Genomic DNA, 22,743 nt, shown 5'->3' with positions numbered 1-22,743 from the left:
ATCATCACCTTTCATCATTTCATTAATCATCAAGAAAAAAAATACATCAGACATGGCTGTATGGGCATAGTTCCCTTTGCCTTACCCTTCGGGGAAAACCAAAACAAAAAAAAAAAAAAAAATTGTCAATTTGTGTTTTGCTATTTGTTCGGGTCGGTTTCTCTTGCATTTTATTGTTTCTTTGCAATAATCTCCTTGCAATAATGTTTACCGCTAAGAACAATGTACGAACATAAAGTGTTTTTAGAAACCATAATTTTAAAAGTTATTCGTTTCAAGAACAGCTATACAAGAGTTGCGTAGGATTGTGCCTCGAAATTGGATTAGTTTTGAACCGTAAATAAATATACAACTGTAAGTGTTTTACTGTTTTATATGACCTACTTATACTGCTCTTGTGTTTATGGAAGTTTACAGTATTTATATATTAAGTCTTGTAGTGTAACTTTTAAAGTTCAGTAGGTATATTAGTTTGGTACACTTTTACTTTGTTTTGTTTAGTTACCCACATATTTTGCGCGGTACCCAGATATGGCGGAACCTATAAGTATGTGGCCGAATCCACGCCAGGAACCGGTTTTCCTGCAGTCTGCTGGGTTTGCATAATCATTGCTGCATCAAAACACAAGTATTGCCTTTGTATATCTATTATGTATTGTATATGTAGGTTTAGTACCCACACTTCACACAATGCTATGCTGTTATATGTGATTTTTGTTCATGTTTATCAAGTATACTAATAACCACAACTATTACTTTTATAAGTCACTACTACTATGAAATATATTTATGCAGTGTCTTGGTATACTGTTATTCATAAGTAAGATTACTAAATACAAACAAACATTTTCTTTTCCTTCAAATCTTTTCTGTTTGTGGTGCAAATAAAGTTAGGTAAAAGAAAAGAAAATATTAATAAACTTATACAAATATTATAAACTTTATGTGTGTATCGGTAATTATAAAATACAATATTAGCAATAAATGCATATGCAATGTCTAGGTATAATTACATTTGACCAACATACTTCCTGAAATGTTTTATGAAATTTTGTTGAAGCTGTTTTGATGAGATCTATATGTTATATTTGTTCTTTACAAAACAAAGTCTAGAACTAGTAGATACATTACGGTCCTTTTGTTGTATACACAATACAAACTTAATACATGTTGTGGGAATGATGCCGGTATGAACAACGGGGGTTTAACAACGTCAAGCTAATAGTATATACATATTTTGTTATATATAGTACCAATATTTTGTTACAATAAATGTGTAACTAATAATTTACTGATTTTAACATTCAGTTTGGATAAACCCTCTGCCAGACAAAAGTATGTAACCGCCACGAATACACATTATGTTTCATTAATGAACAACTATTAAAATTCACATAAAAATATTTTAGTTTCATTAAAAAAAAAAAAGATTACAAATGCATCTAAAGCACCACTAAGTATTCCAGAAATCATATGTCGTCGACAAAAGAAACAAAACATTTTCGATAAGGACAGTCAGGCTGAAGTGACTACTTGAAAGACAGGACTGACTCAGCTGCGTCCTCCATGTCATATAAACCCAACTCAGCTGCAAGAAACAATCACAAAAAATAAATAAATAAGTAACGACTGCATCCTCCTTGACAAGGCCAAGTGCTCAGGGCCGGACCTTGGCTTGAGTATTAAAGTAAACAACACAACAACAGAAGTCAGGGCTTGTTTATGCATTGAAGGTAGTTGTCCTGCGGGTTATCATGTACCGCACTGACCTGCTCTCTCTCATGATACATAGTCTAATCATTTCATTTACTGTCTCTTATCAGTAAGGAATTACATTTTATTTTATCTTTGATTTGAGCCTGTTACTAAGGTTCATTCTTCATTATCATTTTTTAAGTTAGATATACAGAGTGATTATACGTCTATCTGAAGATTTGTGGATTTCACTACCCCGGTGCAGGGCTGTTGTTTAGGTGTTAGTTCATGTGAAAATGAAATAACACTATTTTTACAAAGCATTTTGTATAAAAAATAATTAAGGACAAAATATATAAAGAAAATCTTTCATTACATCCTGATTGCTAAGAATAGCAACAATATAATGGTTTTCCTTGTAATAATGGAGTCTATTGCTATGCCGGGTAGACAAAGAGAACAAAACACTAATTTATTATTAAATTTTAATATAGTGTTGAGAATTCTACATTTTTCGGGTATACAGGGACATCGTAACAAATACTGAGGGGGGTGTTTCAGACCATGATTCTGAGTTAATATCAAGTGGAATTTTCCGTCGCAAAATTCAAGTTTTTTTTTAGTTTTTTTTTAATTATATACTTTTGCGATCGAAAATTCCACTTGATATTAACTCAGAATAATTACCTAAATCATCCCTCTCAGTATTCGTTACGATGTCACTTACACTCCTTACAAGTACATACACGTAGATATGGGTGTTTGTAACACCGTAACGAATACTGAGGGGGATGATTCAGACCATGATTCTGAGTTGATATCAAGTGGAATTTCCTATTGGAAAATTCATGAAAATTTTATTGTTTTTTTAATTATTTTCAGTTCCATACTTTTGCGACGGAAAATGCCACTTGATATCAACTCAGAATCATGGCCTGAATCATCCCTCAAAGTTTTTGTTACAATGTCACTAACACCCCGTATATTGTCATCCTTTACTCATAGAAAAGTAGACTGTAGGCATTGTATGGATTTGCTTTAACAAAATGACTGTAATGTCTGCAACTAATATGTTAAACGGGCAAGAGGTGAACGCCTTCATTACTGATAATTTCTAGTCAATTACTAGATACTGTTACTGTGTTCTTGCTACAAAATGACGAACTATATTGTTTACTTTGTTCAGTCAATGAATCGTTATAATTTCGTTTACGCCTATTTTTATCGTATTTATTATTTTTACTCTCATTTTAATTTATTTAAACAACAAGCTCATGTTTGTACGAAGAACTACGATATTTCATAAATCTATATGACATTAATTTACGAACACGATCAATCGACCTACTTGGATTGTCCATTTACCAAAACATAAATTCAATCAATTTTTAATGGCTGTGTAGGGGCATAGTTGCACAATACACTGTAATTCTGGAAGTATCAATCAGTCATTCACATCCCGTTTAGAATCTACAAAGGTGTTTAGTGCTCTTCTATCATCATAGTAGAGTTCTGACTCATTGTGTATTGACAGTATAATGCTATAAACATCCAAAGTGTTCTAAATTGAATAATATGTTACTTAGTTTGTAAGACTTTTGCTAATTTCCGTGTAATCCTGCAGTTTTTTACGGGTGATATGATTTTTCTACTCGTGAAATTGTGACATAGAACTTGTTTTCGTCTTAATTTAAGTGGTACGTAAATGAGAAATACTTTATAATGCACGCCAACATACGTAGGTAGTACGTTTTGGCTATACAGGTTGTGAGAAGCTGCAATAGTTTTAGACAGATAAGACTTTCGTTATGTAAAAATTACGATTCAAAGTGTAACTATGTTACCTACAGAATAAATATATTTTTGAATTTGAATTGCCACAGCTAGTACCTGTGTAGGTATGGTATTGTGTATTATGTATAAGTGCGAATGTTATTGTTCCGAAACTAAAGCACAATGACGTCAATTGAAACAAAAAAGTTCGAAATAGAACAAATTTTGAAAACTCGCCACTTTACAACATGCTATTTCATTTCTAAATGTTCATGAATGCAAAGGTATCATTACTCTTATTTACAGGTCGTAAGCTTCATATTCATATGGTTACATACATGTGGCCTATTTAATAAAACTCTCGATATCGCTGTGTGATGCGCGTTTTTGTATTGCGCCAGCGGCTGTGGACGTAGTATGAGTCAGGTGATACGTCATGCATCACATTAGCGATGGCTTTGGGTACCGCTGAAGTCCCATAGGCGGTTGTTAGACTATCCAGCACGAAGTGATAGGCGGTATACTTATATTTCAGCGATTTTGGATGTGCTAACTTTGTACGTCTGAACACCAAAAAGATTCCGAATGTCGGAAGACATGTCATCGGTCCCGGCCGCTTTGTCGTCGCCGTATTGAAACACCTCGTAGGCGCATTTTTAACCGACTTCAAAAAAGAAGGAGGTCATTGAAAAGTCACGTTCGGATGTAATTTTTGTTGACAAAACCTCGCAATAGACACGCTAGTATCAATCGAGGCAAAAAGTGTAATTTAATTTTTATCCGGAATAAAAATGAAAACTCCAGGTTTTGTTAAAAAAAATCACATCAGAATGTGTTGTTTTAAAAAGGGGCGCTAACGGGGTTTTTAACGATATTATGGTCTTTACAGGAGCCCTCTCAGAGGCTTCTGATAATTCTGATAGAGTAGGTGAAGTCGATCATATACCCCACGTGATGATGATGGCTCCCCCGCATAATACGCGCGATACCGCTTCTATAATTTCTATTTACTTAATTTAATCTAGCATATAAGTACCCACTGCTGGGAAAAGGGTATTCCTATAATAATATTAAAATAGACATTATAAAGTTCTATTAAGCGTTACGGTTTGAAGGTCGTCTTATACATCGCTTAGACATGACGCATTGTACTAGACGCATAACATAACATATAACACGCCTGTATAGAAGGACTACGCAGAGGCGTACGGTAGATATGTGGGTACACGCACTCCTCGCCAGCTATCTTTTAGTGCCATGAAATAGGGGGCGAGTTTTATGCCGTTAACCGGACACAAGTCATAGAAACTACTACGTAACGAAATATTACTTATGATTTGCATTGTTCTGGCGAAGCTGGTACGCGATCGCAGCTGAAGACAAATCCTGATGTAAAGCATGCGCCACTACTGTGGTTATTACGCGTAAACTCCGAAATATTATGTTTATCGCCATTGGTATCACTTACGCCCGTTCGGTGTGAAATAGACCTTAGTCTTCTTCGTGGCTCGTTAGTTTATTTAACCACCTGTTACATGTTTATGTGTGAATGATTATATTTTTTATGGTAGCAATTTTTGACAATGTCCTTCTACTTGTTTAGAGTTTGTTAAAAACTTTTAACATACGATTTTATGCTAATTCATACCGAATAAGTAGTTTGCTTCGGGAAAGGTTAACATCATGCACATACTGCAGCCATGTCATACGACCGCAAACTTTTCAACGTTTGTTTCTGTGTCAATAAAGTAGCTGTACTTAGTATTTATGGGTCCATGTTGAATTTGAATGTTCCTCGAGGATGTTTCGCTGTCAATTTGACCGCAGTGTAATGTTGTCACAACTTGCTCGCAGTGTCGTGGGTCTGTGCTGGGTGGTCGCGCGCTGACCGCTACTTCATCCGCGTTTACTGAAAAAAATACCTAAACTTTGGTTATTGTTTACAAAACAGAGAGAGTACTGAACTGTATTACTAAGTAACACAACTGTTTAGTTACAAACAATATACGTTGATAAGATAAAAAATATTTACGTTAGGTACATAGTATAAGACAAAGGTCAGTAGTCACTGAATTTCGCAAATATTTTTTTGAACAATTTGATCTCTGAAAGTTTCATCATCGTCCGTATTTTAAAAAGAGATCAAATTTACAGTTAGTAATATTTTACACCATGCAGGTTTGGCTCGAAAAGATAAGCCTTTTGTTACTTATTTTCTTTGTTACCTTTGTTAATATATGTAGGTACATTAAGTACATTATCTACACGTTTGAATGTCTTATAATCGACCGTCTAACGCCTATTTACATAAACGGGTAATAAAAGTGATAGATATATATTTTGTTGTGCGGCGTTATTATCTCACACCGGAACCTTAAGTGCCTTAAACGATATTAAGCGAGGAGTGAGCATGCTAAAATCGTCATTGTGAGGAATAACGTCATCTCCCTGTAGTTATTCCGTTTTCACAAGCCTCGCTTACTTAGCCTGAAGATCTGACATGTCTGGTTTTTTACAGAAGCGACTGCCTGTCTGATCTTCCTACCCGCGAAGGGAAAACCAGTCCAAACAAGGTTAGATCACACAGTCGAAAATAATTTCTCGATAATATGGGTTCACTCACAATGAAAAGGAATAACGTGTTAAATACTTAAATTCAATAAATAGTTATTGCTTTTTGTGTATGTATTGTTGGTGGGTATTTTCCTAAGGTATTTTCATAAACACTAGTAACAAATGCAAATGTGCTCGTTAGTCCATCCGAAATAAATTTCAAATCAATGGATATGCAAATCAAGCAAATGCATTTGTTTCAGCAAGTGCGGGTCGCATGGTCCGGCGCGTGTGTGCGGCGGGCGCGGCATGGCGGGCGGCTGCGCGTGGTCGCGGCGCGTGGCGGTGCGCCAGCGCACGCTGCGCGGGCTCGTGCGCGACACGCAGCGCGCGCTGCATGACGTCACCGACATACTGCACTGCGGTATGTATAACTCAGTGCTCCTTCTCTCTATCGAACCATGTATTGAAATGACTTTTGCGGCAGACGATATCCTACAAAATATAATGTCTAAAATGATGATAGTTATCTATATTACGTGCCTGCGATAAGCGAATTATAGTGATAATATTTAGTCCTGAGATGGTATGATGCAAGATAAATAGTAAGTAGTTCAGAACGACAGGAGATCATTAACAGCGTGTTCCGTTTTAACATTTTTAAATCAACACAAATTTGTATTGGTAAGAATTATTTTTTGTTTCCTGATTTTTCTTAGAGGTTTGCTTAGTTATTCAAACTTATTATTGGCTCACATATGTACTTAGGTACGTAATTGTTTTCGTTCCTTTATTTGTAGCCTTTTTGTGTGAATAATTTGCAGAGCCAGAGATATCGATAGCGGTGCAAGAGTTGGGCAACTTAGCGACGCGGTGCACGGCTCTGGTTATACTGGGCAGCAGCGCGGCGGCACGGGCGCGGCTGCTGCACTGTCTGCTGGGACGACCACTGCTGCCTGACCCGCCGCCACGCGGTTGTCGATGGGTTTGTACTCGTAACAGCATAACATAAACGTTTCAATGCTCAACACGGGTAAAGCTAGGGTGCAGTCACCTACCGGCCGTAAAATAGAGTTAGATGACGTCAAAACGTTATCACAATATATGAGATGGGATGGCGTTGGGTTTCATCCAACGCAACGTTAGGTTTTTATAGAACGTTGATGGTGACAGCTGCGGACAGCAGAAAGAAACCAAATTGACACTATTTGTAAAATAATTTTGATTTCTAGATTAATCAAACCAAAAAGACGACTTGCTAATCGAGGTAGTTAACCGCATAATTATACGGTCGAAAAAGGTCAGAATTACGTGCCCGCTGTATTAAATTTTCAGCAAGTTATTTCAAGTTCTTGGCCCAAATTGCAGTGTTACATAGTCTTATGCAATAACTCGATGATGTCACTCGAATTCTGCCCAGATACATAGATATATTATCCGGGGACCGCTTACACAACCTGATGAAATTATCAGGCACATGAATCTGTTTTCAAACAAATCAATTAACTCCACTGAGAACCATGTTCGGATGTTTTTTCTAATGAATCATCGTTATTTGCTTGTGCTTATCAAACTGTTTATTACTATTTTTTATTTTAACTACACATACATCATGTCCGTAATATCTATTGGGATGGACGCCACATGTCACTTCTCTCGTGTGGCATATGAGCCCAATGATCGACTTCATCAGCACTGGTGTCAGAATTACTATTGAGTCAAAGCTTCTCCCACGGATAATCTTAATTTTAGACAATCGGGTGATCAGCCTGCAATGTACTAATCAAACTAGGTATCACAAAGAGACAACAAGATGTTTTTTTGCGATATGCCCCCCTTCGAATCCAGGACGAGGAATGTAAGTGCGCAATATCAACAAACGTCAAGTAGCAATATGACTTTTTTAGGTGAATGGCATCTATGTGGCGTTTTATACTCCCAGGTCATCTTTCCAACGCTTCATAGGCTTGCCTCTACTTCTGCGTGCAAGAGGTGTCCATTCTGTGACAATTTGATTGGTTGATGCCGGCTCACGTAGTAATGTTGTTCTCAGTTACGGATCCAGTACGGCAGCAGCACACAAGTGCACTTGACGCTCGGCAACTCCGAGTTCGAGCTGGTTGAGGAGCTTGAGTGTAACAAGAGGCCTTGGAATACCATCCCCGTTGAGGCAATTTGCATTTTTTTTTCTTTATTAAATTCCTTCGGGACATTGCGATATTAGAATTAGTTGCGCTAATATACGTGTATCTTTTAATAACTGAAGAAGAAATCCTGATTCTCCGTTCCATTTGACGCTCAACTTAATCTGTAGTAGAAGTTGTGGCGTAATGTCACTTGATATGTCGATTATTAGGAATAGTTGCGCTAAAATAAGTGGATCTTTTATAACTGGACTTAGTGTATATAATATACATTATCGCCAGGGTCCTTCCTAGCACCCAGTTAAATACAATGGGCATTGAAAGGTACGCATCCATCTACGTCTTGAGGGGAGTGTCATTTACATCATAGCAAGTAAAAGCTAAAAGTAAAACCAAAAATCGTGATCCGTCCGACCTGATGCTGTTCAAGTTTATGCGCAGTTACAACCACAGACATTCTTTAACAAACTTTTTACGTAGCAGTAGTTCCAATTGGCGATGTGAAATATTATACCGTGCAGATGGATATCAATAATATTATTTTTATTTTTGCAGGATCTAGTTCGACAAGACCAGACCGACCTCGCAACGATGCTGGAGATAGAACTTAACAATGTGTTCCTCAAAGACGGCCTCAAGATCATAGTTCCACCAGACCTAGAGTGCGACCCCGGACCTGTTTCCTACTCCACGTTAAAGCAACTACATTCCGAACTTTACTCTAAAAGAGGGATAATACTAAAGAATTTCAACCCCGTGTATTTGTACGCTGTAGATAGGATAGGGAAAAGTGTGTTCAGTGAGAGTATAGCCTGTGATCGTATGGTAAGCTCTAAGAGCGAAGAGGAGTTTTGGACGATGTTTAATTTGTACAATATGGCACGCGCGGCGGGTTGTGCGAGAGAGAAGGAAGAGAGCGGTGACGCGAGGGAGCTAGGGGGAAGTGAGCGTTGGAAGGAAACCAGCTGTGGGCCCAGTGTGTTCACTTCGGAGGTAAGAGTTATACTGGTTGTGTATGAAGGTTGGGTATACAATGTGCAACTTGATACGCCACGACGATATTTGTTGTTTAATGACTAGATATCTTAACGGCATGATCAAATATTAACAAGAGGTTCGAGTTTCTAAATTGAGTTGGGTCTGCAAGTTTTTTGACGAACACTACTTGAGCAGCCTGTTGGAGTATACTCCGTATGCAATACAATACAAAAAATAAAATAAAAAATAGTGGCCTGTGCACATTTTATTTATATTTAATGTTAAGTAATAATACAGAGTGTTAGTGACATCGTAACGAATACTCAGGGGGATGATTCAGACCACGACTCTGGGTTAATATCAAGTGGAATTTACCGTCGTAAGATTAATTTTTTTTTGTTATTTTCAATTGTATCCTTTTGCGATGGAAAATTCTATTTGATATTAACTCAGAATCATAGTCTGAATCGTCCCTCAAAGTTTTCGTTACGATGTCACTAACACCCTGTATACGTAGTAATATATCCCGAAACACAATACTGCTGTGATACAAATTGGATGTTATCCTACAAACTCTTTATTCCAGAACTGTCTAGATCTCCATCAAATAAAGGAGATCAACCCGAAGGCGCAAGTGTTCTTCGTTCTCTTCTCGAACAGCAGGGAGATGGAGAGAGAAGAGACTAGAAGAGAGAGTGTGAGACTGCCTGTGGAGGCGACCGAGTCCACTGAGGACACCGTGTTCAGGACTGAAGACCTGCCCGAGTCTGATCAGGAGCTAGTCAAAGATGGTGTGCTAAGGTGAGAATAGAATAGAAATAATAGAGTGTTTGACTTATGTACATTAGGGTTAACATTAATTATTACGTCCTGTACAGTCTGCCCTCAGTCCCATTCTGTCTGTTGATGGTTTCTTGATAAAGCAAAACGGCGCGACTTTTTGGGAGAAATCAGAGCGGAAAGAGGGTCAGAATATTTTTCTTTCGTTAAATGAAAGTTAGTTTATTTATGATCGGAATATCGGTCAAATTGGACATGCAGTTTTAGTATTGTTCACTGGTAATAAATGTTCGGATATAACTAAAATAGAATCACTTACAACTTTAACAGTAGAAGTTTTTATTTCTTAAATTACCCTATTCTGTTTTCAGGCATGCGCAGGAGTCTTCAGAGCAGTACAAGAAGGACGAGCGGAGACGACACGAGGAGCAGATCGCGTTCATGAACGATCTGTTGGACCAGTGGGAGCTCATGTGTGGGTCTATACTATTGTTTACATGACATCTTCATACAGGGAGATATTTTGGAGCCAGTCTCCTCCGGAAGCGCCATGTCCCTTCAATGGGCGTCTGTGTCTTCCAAGGACTGACAAATCCAAGGACTCGTCTCGTTAGGACTACTTAGCATAAATTTAAACTTGTTTGCTTGCTGGTTTTATCGAGAAGTCACGCCACTATCGGGGCGGATACAACCATGAGCAGTCACTCCTAATATTCGTCCTAAGATGGTGACAGACTATCAGTCCTACAATGATCCACACTTGAATCGTAGCACTTCCACATAGAACACTACGGGAGTCTATGCGACCTTAGAATAAGGCACATATTTATACTTACTCAGTCACGTACATAACGTCAACCACATTATTGTTGCAGCCAGTCCTCCTCAGAAGCACTTCGTGAAAAGTCAATGGACGATAGTAGATGACGTCACAGTTCTGGCGTCTGTCTCTGCTGCGAGCGCGACTGACGTCGGGAAGCAGAGCAAGAGAGACGACGACCGCCGCGTGGCCAATCGTACCACGTTTCTCAGCCAAGTGGTGAAGTTCGCTACCGACTGCTGCCAGAGCTACTTGCTGGAATACTGTACCAAGTTGAGCGAGGTTAGTGCTTTCCTCCGTTTATGTTTATTTGTTAGGATTAAAAGAAAAATACAATAAATAGGCTAGTTTCCAACTAGTCAAATCAGTTATTTTTTTATTAAACGTCAAAACACAAAATTACTTCATTTATCTTGAACCTAGTACACGACCCAATTAGTCACGACACGACAGATATTCGTGTGACTTCCTGCCAGTGCGTTTCTTCATACAGTGAAACCAGTAATTGAAATTGTAACAACTTTTGTGGCCTTAGAAATGTCCAGCGAAGGAAATAATAACTCCTGGCCAAACATACATAAAATGAGTATACTTCGCAATACGAGGTTGAGTCAGCACTATATACCTCAAGAACCTGATTAGTATTTGTTTGTATTCCACAGATCCACGTAAAGTTGCTCCAGCAGCTGATACTAGCGTCGTTCGACATGGCGCGCGAGTTACAGCTCGTGCCCAAGAAGATACAGTACGTCGCCACACAGGAGCAACAACTATACGAGGTTAGCTCACACGCGCCTCATACTGCATACTGTCTTCTTAATTTGGCGGAATCTGCCACACAGCGTACGAGAGAATCAGAGAGATGCTCGACAGCTTTCTCCCTAGCAGTGTTTTTATTAGTCATAAGTAAATATTTGACAACAACGTCACCTGATGACACCTTACGATGTGGTCGAGAATGGGGCATGCTTAGTTAGTAACTATTTGTCAGTTCTTGCACAGATGTGCGAGGAGACAAGCAGAGATCTGCTTGTCTCCTTTTCCCTTTTGATGTAAACTCATTTTTTGCCAATCATGAGTGAGAACTATCGAGTTAGAGATAACGATCGTGGTTGAAGAATAATGAATGTTTTATATTATCAGACGATAAACGAGAAGTTCTCTGAAGGTGACAAGAAGCAGGAGCTGCTGCAGATCATGCAGCAGGTGCTGGTTGAGATGCGGGCGGAGATCAACAACATGGACTGGAGTGTTGATGGTGAGAATAACACTGCTTTGTATCTTCATATCAAATGAAATACACTTTATTGCACAGACAGGAACTCAATTTCAACATACAGACGCAACACATGGATGGTTCATGGTTGTAACTTCTTATTGAGTTGATGGCGTGTCATATTCTTTAGGGTTCTGACGTGGCATTTGTGCGATGGATGTGTCCACTGACTTCTCAGGTGTTTGGGCAAATGGAATTACATAGTTTCTGCTTACCCCAGTCTTCTTCTTCTATAGTGTGGGTTGTGAGGTGGAATACCAACCTCATCAACTCAGTGTCAGGGTTAGGTACTATTGAGCCGCCAAAGGCCCCTGACATGACTCATATAACGACTACGTACTTACATCAGTAAGTAGTAACGTGCTTAATGTGCCTTCCGAAGCACGTCTTACTTTACTTTCGGACAATCGGGTGATCAGCCTGTAATGTCCTAACCAAACTAGGGGCCACAAAGTATTTTTTTGTGATATGTCCCCACCGGGAATCGAACCCAGGACCTCCGGATCGTGAGCCCAACACTCAACCACTGGACCACGGAGGCCGTTATTACCCCATTGTGTTTGTATGTATTGTTGAAGTTATCGAGAAAGTTTCTTCTGTGTGTTCTTAATGTGAATATTGATTGCACTTTTAGGAACTATGCCTTTCGAGAATACCTCGTACAAATAAATATTCATTATAACTTTATTTCATGTATTTGTTTACAGATTTGCCTTGCCACCAAGACCGTCGCTTCGTTATATCAAACTCAATATTCTACTCGTCATCACGAAGTAGCCCTGAATTGTCTTTTCAAATATCACGCCCGAAGAGTCAGACGACATACCAGACATGTGTTGCTGACCAGACGCCGTCCGACGGAGAGGAAGCAGTGTTGTATGAAAGCTATAACTTCGATGATTATGATATCGTTCACTCCAACGACGAGAGCTTTAGTGTTACTGAAAGTTATAGGCGCCAGGTAAGTGTTTAGATGTTCGTAATTTAATTAATTAAATATTTTTTTATAGTTGTAGGTAATGACCGTAGAGCGACTAAAGTCAATTTCAAAATCGTCCCGTGTATCTTGTGTGGCATGCATTTAACTAATATTATTGCGAGTTCTTTATGAACAGTGTTAAAAAACTTAAAACTAGCACAGATACCAGTTCAACTTTATATAAGTAAGGCCCAAAGTCCTTTTAAATTCCAATGTCCTTTGCTTAACATTGGAAACGGCACAAACGAGGATAAAAATCTTCAGGCCTTCAAATCTTAAACCATTAGGTGTAATGACTGGAATTAATTACCCATACATAACTTAGGCATATTTAACTTGCAGCCGCGAGCGGACGACACGTCATCTCTGACGTCAGCGTTCGGCGCGATCCACGTGGAGAACGAGCCAGATATGCTGAGCATGTCGGCGTCGCAGTCGCAGCTGCAGACGCAGTCACAGTCGCGGTGGCGCACTGACACGTTGGGCAGTGCCACCTCTACGTGCACTAACACGCTCAACATCTCCGTCAAGCAGGCCTCACTCGATGTGCAGCAAACTGGTGGGATTTTCATTTACTTCTTCTTATCTTTAGCGTATCTTATACGCCATTGCAGTGAATGGATTCGTCGACCTGGATAGAATATTTGAATAGATTGCCTATAATGTTGATTTTGTTGCGCCTTCGTTAAAGAAGGTGTAAAAAGCTTCCAATGCGGTATCCTTTGAGTTTTCAAACTTTATTTGTGGTTATTCAAATGGAATTTAGACAGCATTTCGCAATAATGATAAACGTTTTTATACTAAAAGAACATATTACAGCTAAATTAGATAGAACAGCTAAATTACTCAATTGTATATCAATATTTTATGTTTATTTTTTTTTTTTTAAAGAACGTCTAGGGCCCTGTGCCGAGGTTTTTCTTGCAGCTTCTTTTCCCCGGCTATACAGGTTGTGAGAAGCTGCAGTAGTTTTAGGCGGATGAGACGTTCGTTATGTAAAAATTGACGATTCAAAGTGTAACTATGTTACCTACTGAATAAAGATATTTTTGAATTTGAATTTGAATTATTGAAGAATTAAGAATATACATTGTTTTAAGTTTACGCGGTTATTATCATAATTAAAACACATAATAACGGGTTCTTACCGCGTTTAAATGGGGATATGAGACTCCCGATATTTCGACACTGTTGCAAGTGTCATGATCACGGGATGACTGATGAGATTGGAGTGGAGTAGGTAGATCCATAATTTTCTACGGGCAGACATATCTGTCTACCCTCTTTCTTTGCCGCTTGTTTATGTTTTTGATACCGGAATGTTCGGAACCATCTGAACTCGCACCAAACTCACTACGACAAACCGCACTCTTGTACATAAAATATACAGAGTATACATAACAATAACAAGACTGTTTACGGCGGTCCCTGCACTAAGCACAGCTTGTATCACAGGGGCCAGAATATGATTTGTCATATATGAACATAATAGACACACGGATCTTAGCCGGACGAAACATATTATTTTAAATAACCTATTTGCTTTGTTTTTTTGCAGTTCTGTCGAAACTAAGTCGAAAAATAAGTCAGAAGCTAGTCAAGTTCGTCGATTGCCTCAAAGACACCTACTTTGGTACGCTGCAAAGGTGAGAAAAGTTGTTAAGAAGACTTGTTTACATCTTTTTATGAAATACATTATTTTAATTTGATTTCTGGTAGCTAGTATAACTGGTTAGATTTGTCTGTTGCACAATACTTTAACGTCACATTATGTAAAAAAAAAAACCATGAATTTGAGGGATATTTTTAAGCAGTCTAAGGCCTTGATAAGGCTCTTGGTGGAAAATATAAGAGAGACTCTTTGGGTTTCACAAAAGTGGAGATAAGAAGAGACTTGCGGAATCGACTGATCACAGCGTTCGAGAGAGCGAGGAAGAAGAAGCTCTGCCGCTTAGCCACTGGAAACTCGGGTTAGGTGGTGGTAACTCGGACAAATGAAAACTGGCACTTTGATACTTACGTTGGAGTTGTGTGGTTGACTCGTCCGAATCTCTCGATTAGAGTACTGGGTGAAAGATATATTTTATTTTTCTTTATGACATATTTTTGAATTTTAATTAGCAATGTCTACGACGTTCGACTGCTTTTATTGAAGTCTCACTCAAAAGTATTTCCAGACAAACGCCAAGGAAAATTTTCGTTTTGACGTTTCGTAAAAAGTATGACTAAGTTGTCAAGCAGTCTATGCTCACCATTAGTACGTGATATTGCAGATGCCTGGAGTCTCTGGAGGCGTCGTGTCGCGCGGAGCTGGGCGGGCGGCCGGCCAGCGAGGCCATGCGCGCGCTGGTGTCGGTGGCGCGCTCCGTGGACCTGCAGCCCTGTGCCTCCTTCTCGCTGCTGCGCTCCTTGTTCGACTCACTGCGGCGGCTGTTTCACAAGTCAGTCTTCTTTGTCTACTTCTTTCATATAGCTTGTAATGTAATTGCCAACCAAACCTTAGCGTCAGGGTTAGGGTTGAGCCGGCAGAGGCCCTTGATATGACTCATGTAACTGAAGTTGTAAAGTGAAGGCACTTTAAGCCGATGCGAAGATTAATGACGCTGTAATGACTTTTATTTTCTTGAAGATTAGTCGATTTATTAAGTTTTTGGAAGGTTTTGAGGTTGATGATTTTTGTCTATTAAGTTTTCTACTGGTTTATTTCAGACTGCGGGTAGTGGGCGGCGCAACAGAGGAGGCGTGTTGTGTGCTGAGCCCAGTGTGGCGACGCGCGGCCGCGCTGCAAACCTGCGCCGAGCTCACACCGCACCGCCTGGCGCGCGTCATATCTACGCAGGTACACTCATAATGGGCTTTTTTGATATGAAGTTTTTTAATATAGAATATAGAATGAAGAATAATTTTGCCTTGAGTTGCATTCACTAACCTGCCGGACAAACGGGGAGCTACGATGGCTCAATCCATAAAAATGTAAGACAACATGCTTGAGGGTGTCCAGATGGCCGCGATTCTCGTCTCAGAGTATCGTCTGAAAGGATATAACCACTGCACTGATTCCGTCTTATTTCAAAACGAAGACAAGATTAATAACCAGGATTATAATATAGTACGCGCCACGAAACAAGTCCACGGATTTGAATGTACATAATTAATTAACTAGTCATAGGAATTTTGCTACTACTGACTGACACAGATACCAGTCTCAAGTATCTCTGAGGTACTGCTTGCGATGCGGTCAACGCTGACAAAAGAAAGAAACCCCAGAAAGTGCATTCTATACGGAGCTGGTATTATACTGACAATAATTTGGTGAACTCTGTTATATTATATGTGTAGATATTAGAGCGTTTAAGCGTGGCGCACGAACGCTACCAGTCCGCACTCGCCTCGCTCGAGGCGGCGCTGGCGGGCCGGCTGCATCACACCGAAGACGTCAAGCTCACTATTAGAAAGAAGTAAGATGCTCATCTATATACTATCAACTGTAGTTTAGTTCTGTGCAATTACTATGGGAAAACACCCGAAATAAATGATTTTTATTTTTATTTTATTTTTATTTTATTTAATAAAGTATATTTGATTTGATTTGTCAAAATTCCTGCAAAGATGCCGATATGGGCTATCACCAACTCAATTTAAAATTAATTTGACAGGACCAAAAGTAGCTCTATCTCATTCTTGAACCTATTGTTAGTGAAGGACAACAATAGTGTAAGGGCTGTTAAACTACATTTAATATAAAAAAAAATATATTGAAGTCCGTCTCCTTTGTTGATAATTTGTGTAAAATAACTTCATAGTTAGGTATCAGATTTCATTCAGTCCCAGATGTATGTCTTTTGGATTGGGCAAGGTGGTGCATTAGTTAACTAGTTAATTTGTTACAGGTTTGCTCCGTCGTTCGCTCGACTGTGTCTCGAAAGTACGTCCATGTGTGACCTACTCATGTATGGTACGCCTGAACTAGGCAGAGAAATTGGTGAGTATATTCTAAAGAGGTCGATACTTCTTTCAATAATTAGTCGGTGGTAAGGTTTTCCGATCATAAAGAACATACTCGTCACTAGAGTCATTTGGAACCAGCTGCTTCCCATGGTCAATTTCAGGCCAATATTTTTCCTTAAGATGATTCTAAGATTTTTGTTAAATGTGACCTAGAAATGTTGGTGTGATTCTGTTGTTTCGATGTTTTAAAAATTCTGCACAAAATTTCCCGAAAACCGTATATTAAAATCATAAAAATTATCAGTCCATCAGGGATATTTGTCGTGTCATTTTGTATGTTTTTGGGTGTTCCAAAATTAACGCAAGATTTGTCAGTTCTGGTACACTTGAAGGCCAAACTGTTCAAGTTAAAAAATGGTCGGTGTAGAGTAGCTATGATGAGTGTGTGGTCGCAGGCCGCGGGCAGTACGGCGTGGTGTACGCGGTGCGCGGCCGCTGGGCGGGGCGGGCGCCCGCCGCCGTCAAGTCCGTGCTGCCGGCCGACGACCGCCACTACCACGAGCTCGCCATGGAGTTCTTCTACACCAGGTTACCACTACCACTACAAAATCATCAGCATCATACTCTACAAACCAAGTAGTAAATATACTCGATGAGTGGAATTCGTAAACCATTGACACATGTTGATTGATACCGATCAATACAGTTAAGCAGTCTCGAGTGCAGTTAATTATTCAATGTGTGCGCTTCGGTTGGCTTGATACGACCCTCCTCACACTTCCTCCAACGCCACTAAGAGAACACTGCTCTCCGTCTGATTGAGGGAAGACCTTTGCTCAGCAGTATATGAAGCTGTTTATGTAAGGTTTTGCGATCATAAAGAACATACTCGTCACTCGGGTTATCCGTTTTTCGAATGCACAGTATTTTTACATATTTCCCTTTGGGCTAGGCAGAAACCACGGAATTCCACTTATTATCACTTACACATCACATTCGTGATAATGATCGGGTTATTTTAAAGAAAGGCCATATCAAGAGTACTCAAAGCCGGTGAGCATGTATAGAGATGAAGAGAGTTGATTTGTCTTTAGGAGCATCCCGCCTCACCCGCGCATAGTGCGTCTGCACGGGTCCGTGGTGCAGCGCCACGGCGGCGCCGGGCCCTGCGTGCTGCTGGTGTCCGAGCGACGCACGCGGGACCTGCACCAGGCCGTGAGAGCCGGGCTTAGTCTGGCCAAGCGGATGCAGGTGTCTGCTGACATTGTTGAAGGTAAGTTGTAAACAGGTATATCCTCCACCACCCACGTAAGTGCGTCTGCACGCGTCAGTAGTGCAGAGTCATGGGCTCGCCACGTGTGGAAGCCGCATCAGGCGGTAAGAGCTGGGTTCAGTCTGGCCAGCGGATGTACTCGTAGATCTCGGTTCTTGATGGTTCGGAACATGATGCTCGTTTTCACCGACATTTCCCTGACTTCCATATTAATTCCTAGCGTGAATAATGAAATGCAATTTTGCGTCTGCGATAAAAATATATTTCAGTTGTTTAATGCTGCTAGGAAATAGACACATTTCAGGAGAAATATGTCATGAAGAAAGTTTATGTTTGTGAAAATGGGGTCTTCTTTCCTTCGGTCCTTTGTAATTTGTCTTGTCATCATCACAGTGAAAATTTTGCCAATTTGCGAAGAATGTTCCGGGCGCATCAACTTGTCATGTATTGCTATGTGGCAAAACTGTCATCCTATGCAAGATCTTTTTATTTAAAGTAATATACACAAACATCTCTTAAAATGTTCCATCATAAATTCAAGTATACTTTGTCCCCCAGGTATCCGCTACCTCCACTCGTTAGGGTTAGTCCACCGCGACATCAAGATGAAGAACGTGCTTCTGGACAGCCATGACCGCGCCTCACTGTCTGACCTCGGCTTCTGCGCAGCCGAGGCTCTTATATCCGGGTCCGTAGTGGGAACACCCGTGCATATGGCGCCGGAACTGCTGGCGGGAGAATATGACGCTGCGGTCGATGTGTACGCCTTTGGGATACTGTTCTGGTAAGTTGGGTCTCCTAATCCTGTCTACTTCTTCAATCACTTACAAATCAAGAGGCAATCACTTATAAATCTTTAGGTTAGGTAAGCGGACCCTATAAAAAACGGGATAACGCTACGGGGATGCTCTTCTTTTGACTTCGTTTCATTAGTTCTCTTTGCTCCCGCTGGCGGCGATGTGTTGCGTATGTTTTTACTCGGAATTCGAAACGTTGTCGATATAATATGAGATTCGTAATTACGTTGTCAGAGGTCTTGGATCTGTGATTGAGTTAAAATAAAAGTGATAAATGATTCTTGGATCTGTGATTGTTTGTTTACAGGTACGTGTGTGCAGGTAATGTCAAATTGCCGTCCGCATTCGAAATGTTCCAGAACAAGGAACAACTCTGGAGCAAAGTCAAACGAGGTGAGAATACGGTTATTAGACAGTACTACTATTACTTACATACGTACTCTTACCTATTTACTTTTTATTTATACAGGGTTTTAGTGGCATCGTAACGAATACTTAGGGAAATGATTCAGACCATGAGTCTGTGTTGATATTAGTGGAATTTCCTGTCGGAAAGATCATGAAGATTTTAGTATATTTTTTAATTATTTTCAATTCCATTATTTTGCGACGGAAAATTCATGTCACTAACATCCTGTATATACTTGTTTACTTACTCGCCTATTCAAGTATTTATTTACTTGTAAAACATTATTTATTCTTATGTTATGTGTGGTAAATACGAATAGAAAGCGCATTTGATTTATTATATGAGGATTTTATACTGTAAAGCTTTTACAGGTGGAAGCAGTTTATCGTGTTTATTATTCACTTTCTTCTTAATATTTAAATAGAATCATGATTGAAAGGGGAATATATATGAATATATACAGGTGCAACATTGTGTTAGGCAAACGGCGCTGTATCTTTGTCATAAGACATTCATTTGAAGATTTAATTTTAAAATAACGCGTCTGCCAGCTAGGATGATGTGCCTAGAGGACATATCATCTTCATATGTATGTATATGTAAGTGACCGGAAGGTATTTCTCGTCAGGTCTCCGGCCAGAGCGTCTCCCGCACTTCTCAGACGAGTGCTGGGAGATCATGGAGTCGTGCTGGGCGTCGGAGCCCGCTCAGCGCGCGCTGCTCGGCGACATCCAGCCGCGCCTCGAGCGTCTACTGCAGCAGGCGCTGCGCGAAGACGAGGGGGACGTGGGACCACGGCCCGCCAGTGACTACGAAGTGTCTGATGACGACAGTATCGACATGACGGGGCTCGACAGGAACTGCGTATGATAGTGCTGGTTTTGAAGTGGAAAACGAGTTGCGTTTCTGTTACTACAGCTGAGCCAGAGCGTCAGGATTCCTTTCTTGTTGATTCCTCTCTTCTATAGTGTGGGTTGTGAGATTAATGATCGACCTCATTAACCACGGCGTCAGGGTTACTATTCGGTCGCCAACCCTGACATGGCTCTTGTAACGACTACATACTATAAGTAAATTGTAGCCAAGACCGACCGCGTGCCGAAGCACGGATCATCTTACTTTCGGACAATCAGGTGATCAGCCCGCAATGTCCTAATCAAACTAGGAATCACAAAGTGATTTTGAATCCTATAGTACGTTAATTAAATTGGAAAATCTGCGTCCGTTACTATGACAATTTCAAATCCCTTCGCTTCATCCGCTTCAATTCTGTTGAAGGGTGTTCGTGACTTAAGAGTGAATACATAAGTGATACAGGGTTGCATTAATAAGGGACTATTTAAGGTGAGATTCAGAATCGATTGCGAAAGTGTGAAGCGTAACTGTTTGTAGCAAACTTTTTTTTAAACTTTTGATTTAAAGAGCTTAGTCACTACTGACTATGTCGCATGTAACAAGCAAAACTTTTGCTTTGCAAAGTTGTATCGTATTGTCTTGTTTACGAACTAACTTCGTTTAAAGTTTTAAGCAATTTCTCATACATGTATGTGTTGAAAACTACGTAAATGTCTTTTTGAAAAATCACTTTCGCATGTGATTTTTGTTAATAAAACTTCGCAATAGACGAGTTAGTTTCAATCCAAGTCGCAATTTCTGGCCTCAATTTTTTACCGAATTGAAATTGATACAAAGAAATAGAATTGTGAAAAAAATCTCATCAGAATGTTATTTTTCAAACAGGAGTTCACGTGGTTTTCACTATGATGCGACGTTATGAGAATAAAATACCTAAATTTTATTGAAAAGTTTTAATAATAGCTACATTTATATCGATAGATATTTGAACGTTGTAATGTTGCAAAATGTATGCAATGCAATTCATTTAGTAATACTTCAGTGATATCTTAGCCTGCTGTTTTCTCTAGTGACTTTGAGACTAAAATTTATCAACTGTTTGTTTTAAACTCAAATTATTGTAAAGTTAAATTACTATTATTGTTAACTTAACATAAATAGCCTAATACGCCCCACTGCTGGGCACAGCCCTATCGATACTCAGTCAAAAGATTACAAGAAGATGGTTGGAAGGTAATTACATAATTTGTTGCTAACATAAAGGAGGCTCGAACTAAAATATGCGTTATATTTTTCTTATTCTGAAGATAGCATTATGGTGCTACATACCATGTAATAAGACTAATTATAATAATAGCTGACTAAAGTGTAGATTGTGACAAAAAATGTGTTCCCATAAATATAATATATATTGCCTGTGATTCGATGGGGAGTGTGTGAACAAAATTTTATTTTAGTTGTTATATTATTGTAAACAGGTCACAATTTATATTATCAGTGAGGGTCGACGATGTGAAATTGTAAGTTTTAATAAGTATGACTGTTTTGGTGATTTTCTGCGAGTTCTTCACTAATGATTATGACAGGCCCCATTATCGCGGTTGCTCGAACAATTGTTTTGTAGTGATTACATATCTATCGAGTGAAGTCCTATCGATGTTTATAATATTACTATAGTAAAATTCTTCATAGATAGATATGGGTTACCCCATTGTTTCTATAAATAAGTGTCTTGGTTTTTTCTTGCAATATCTTCTTCTTCTAACCCTATTATCCCCTGTTAAATAACAATATAATTGGCTTGCGTATTGCTATATATTACGTTATTGCAATATAAATGGCTTGTGCTTAACCACTGCTCTAATGTAAACCATTTTAAGGGTGTTGGGACCCTAGCTCAGCGAGAATAGATGGAGCAAGTGTAGCCATGCCATTCGGTGATTGAAATTATTATTTCTGTCATAGATAAACTAAGCTAAATTAGCTCTACACCTTTTTACCACTACTGGAAGGTCTAGAGAACTTACAAACAATAAAAATATTATAAATCTTTTCTATTTTCTTCAGGTTTACTCTAGGTCTGAAGCTATTGTCAACTTAAATGTTATTTTTATTACTTATTTCTAGAAACTACATATAAAAAAAGTTTTGTAAAGGTTTATTAGTAATACAAAAATGACATAACTTGCGACCCAGAGGAAACTTGAAGAAACTAGGAAGGATTTATAATATTTTTTTATTGTTTGTAGGTTCTCAACACCTTCAAGCAGTGGCAAAAAGGTGTAGAGATCATTTAGTTTAGTTTAATTATGACAAAAATAATAATTACGATCACCACTACACTTTTGCCATCTATTGTTGTTGAGCGACGGACACCCTTAAGTATTATTTAGTATCGATTTTAATATATTCGATAAAATTAAATGTTCAATCACTACAAAATAATTGTTGTAACATATAAAT

General features: G+C 39.1%; 1 protein-coding gene across 2 annotated transcripts; it reads left to right on the top strand.

Moving 5' to 3' along the window:
• Positions 1-126: 126 nt before the first annotated feature.
• Positions 127-21,932, top strand: LOC126377774 (dual serine/threonine and tyrosine protein kinase-like). Of its 2 annotated transcripts, none has more exons than XM_050025594.1 (22): positions 127-354; positions 6,289-6,445; positions 6,846-7,006; positions 8,075-8,191; positions 8,721-9,158; positions 9,730-9,944; positions 10,295-10,398; positions 10,799-11,025; positions 11,406-11,522; positions 11,887-12,001; positions 12,727-12,980; positions 13,341-13,557; positions 14,557-14,644; positions 15,272-15,439; positions 15,708-15,837; positions 16,338-16,456; positions 16,889-16,980; positions 17,402-17,534; positions 18,041-18,219; positions 18,778-19,003; positions 19,324-19,409; positions 20,054-21,932. In XM_050025594.1, exons 2-22 carry the CDS (start codon positions 6,331-6,333, stop codon positions 20,293-20,295), a joined length of 3,543 nt encoding a protein of 1,180 aa, XP_049881551.1. In that variant the 5' UTR covers positions 127-354; positions 6,289-6,330; the 3' UTR covers positions 20,296-21,932. The 2 variants fall into 2 exon arrangements, with proteins under 2 accessions (XP_049881551.1, XP_049881550.1); XM_050025593.1 differs by having other exon boundaries at positions 6,285-6,445.
• Positions 21,933-22,743: the final 811 nt, after the last annotated feature.

This window comes from Pectinophora gossypiella, chromosome 24, assembly GCF_024362695.1.
Source record: "Pectinophora gossypiella chromosome 24, ilPecGoss1.1, whole genome shotgun sequence".
In the NCBI taxonomy this organism is placed as follows: Eukaryota; Metazoa; Arthropoda; class Insecta; order Lepidoptera; family Gelechiidae; genus Pectinophora; species Pectinophora gossypiella.
The sequence above is the reverse complement of the archived record's forward strand: the minus strand, read 5'-3'. Positions and strand labels throughout refer to the sequence as shown.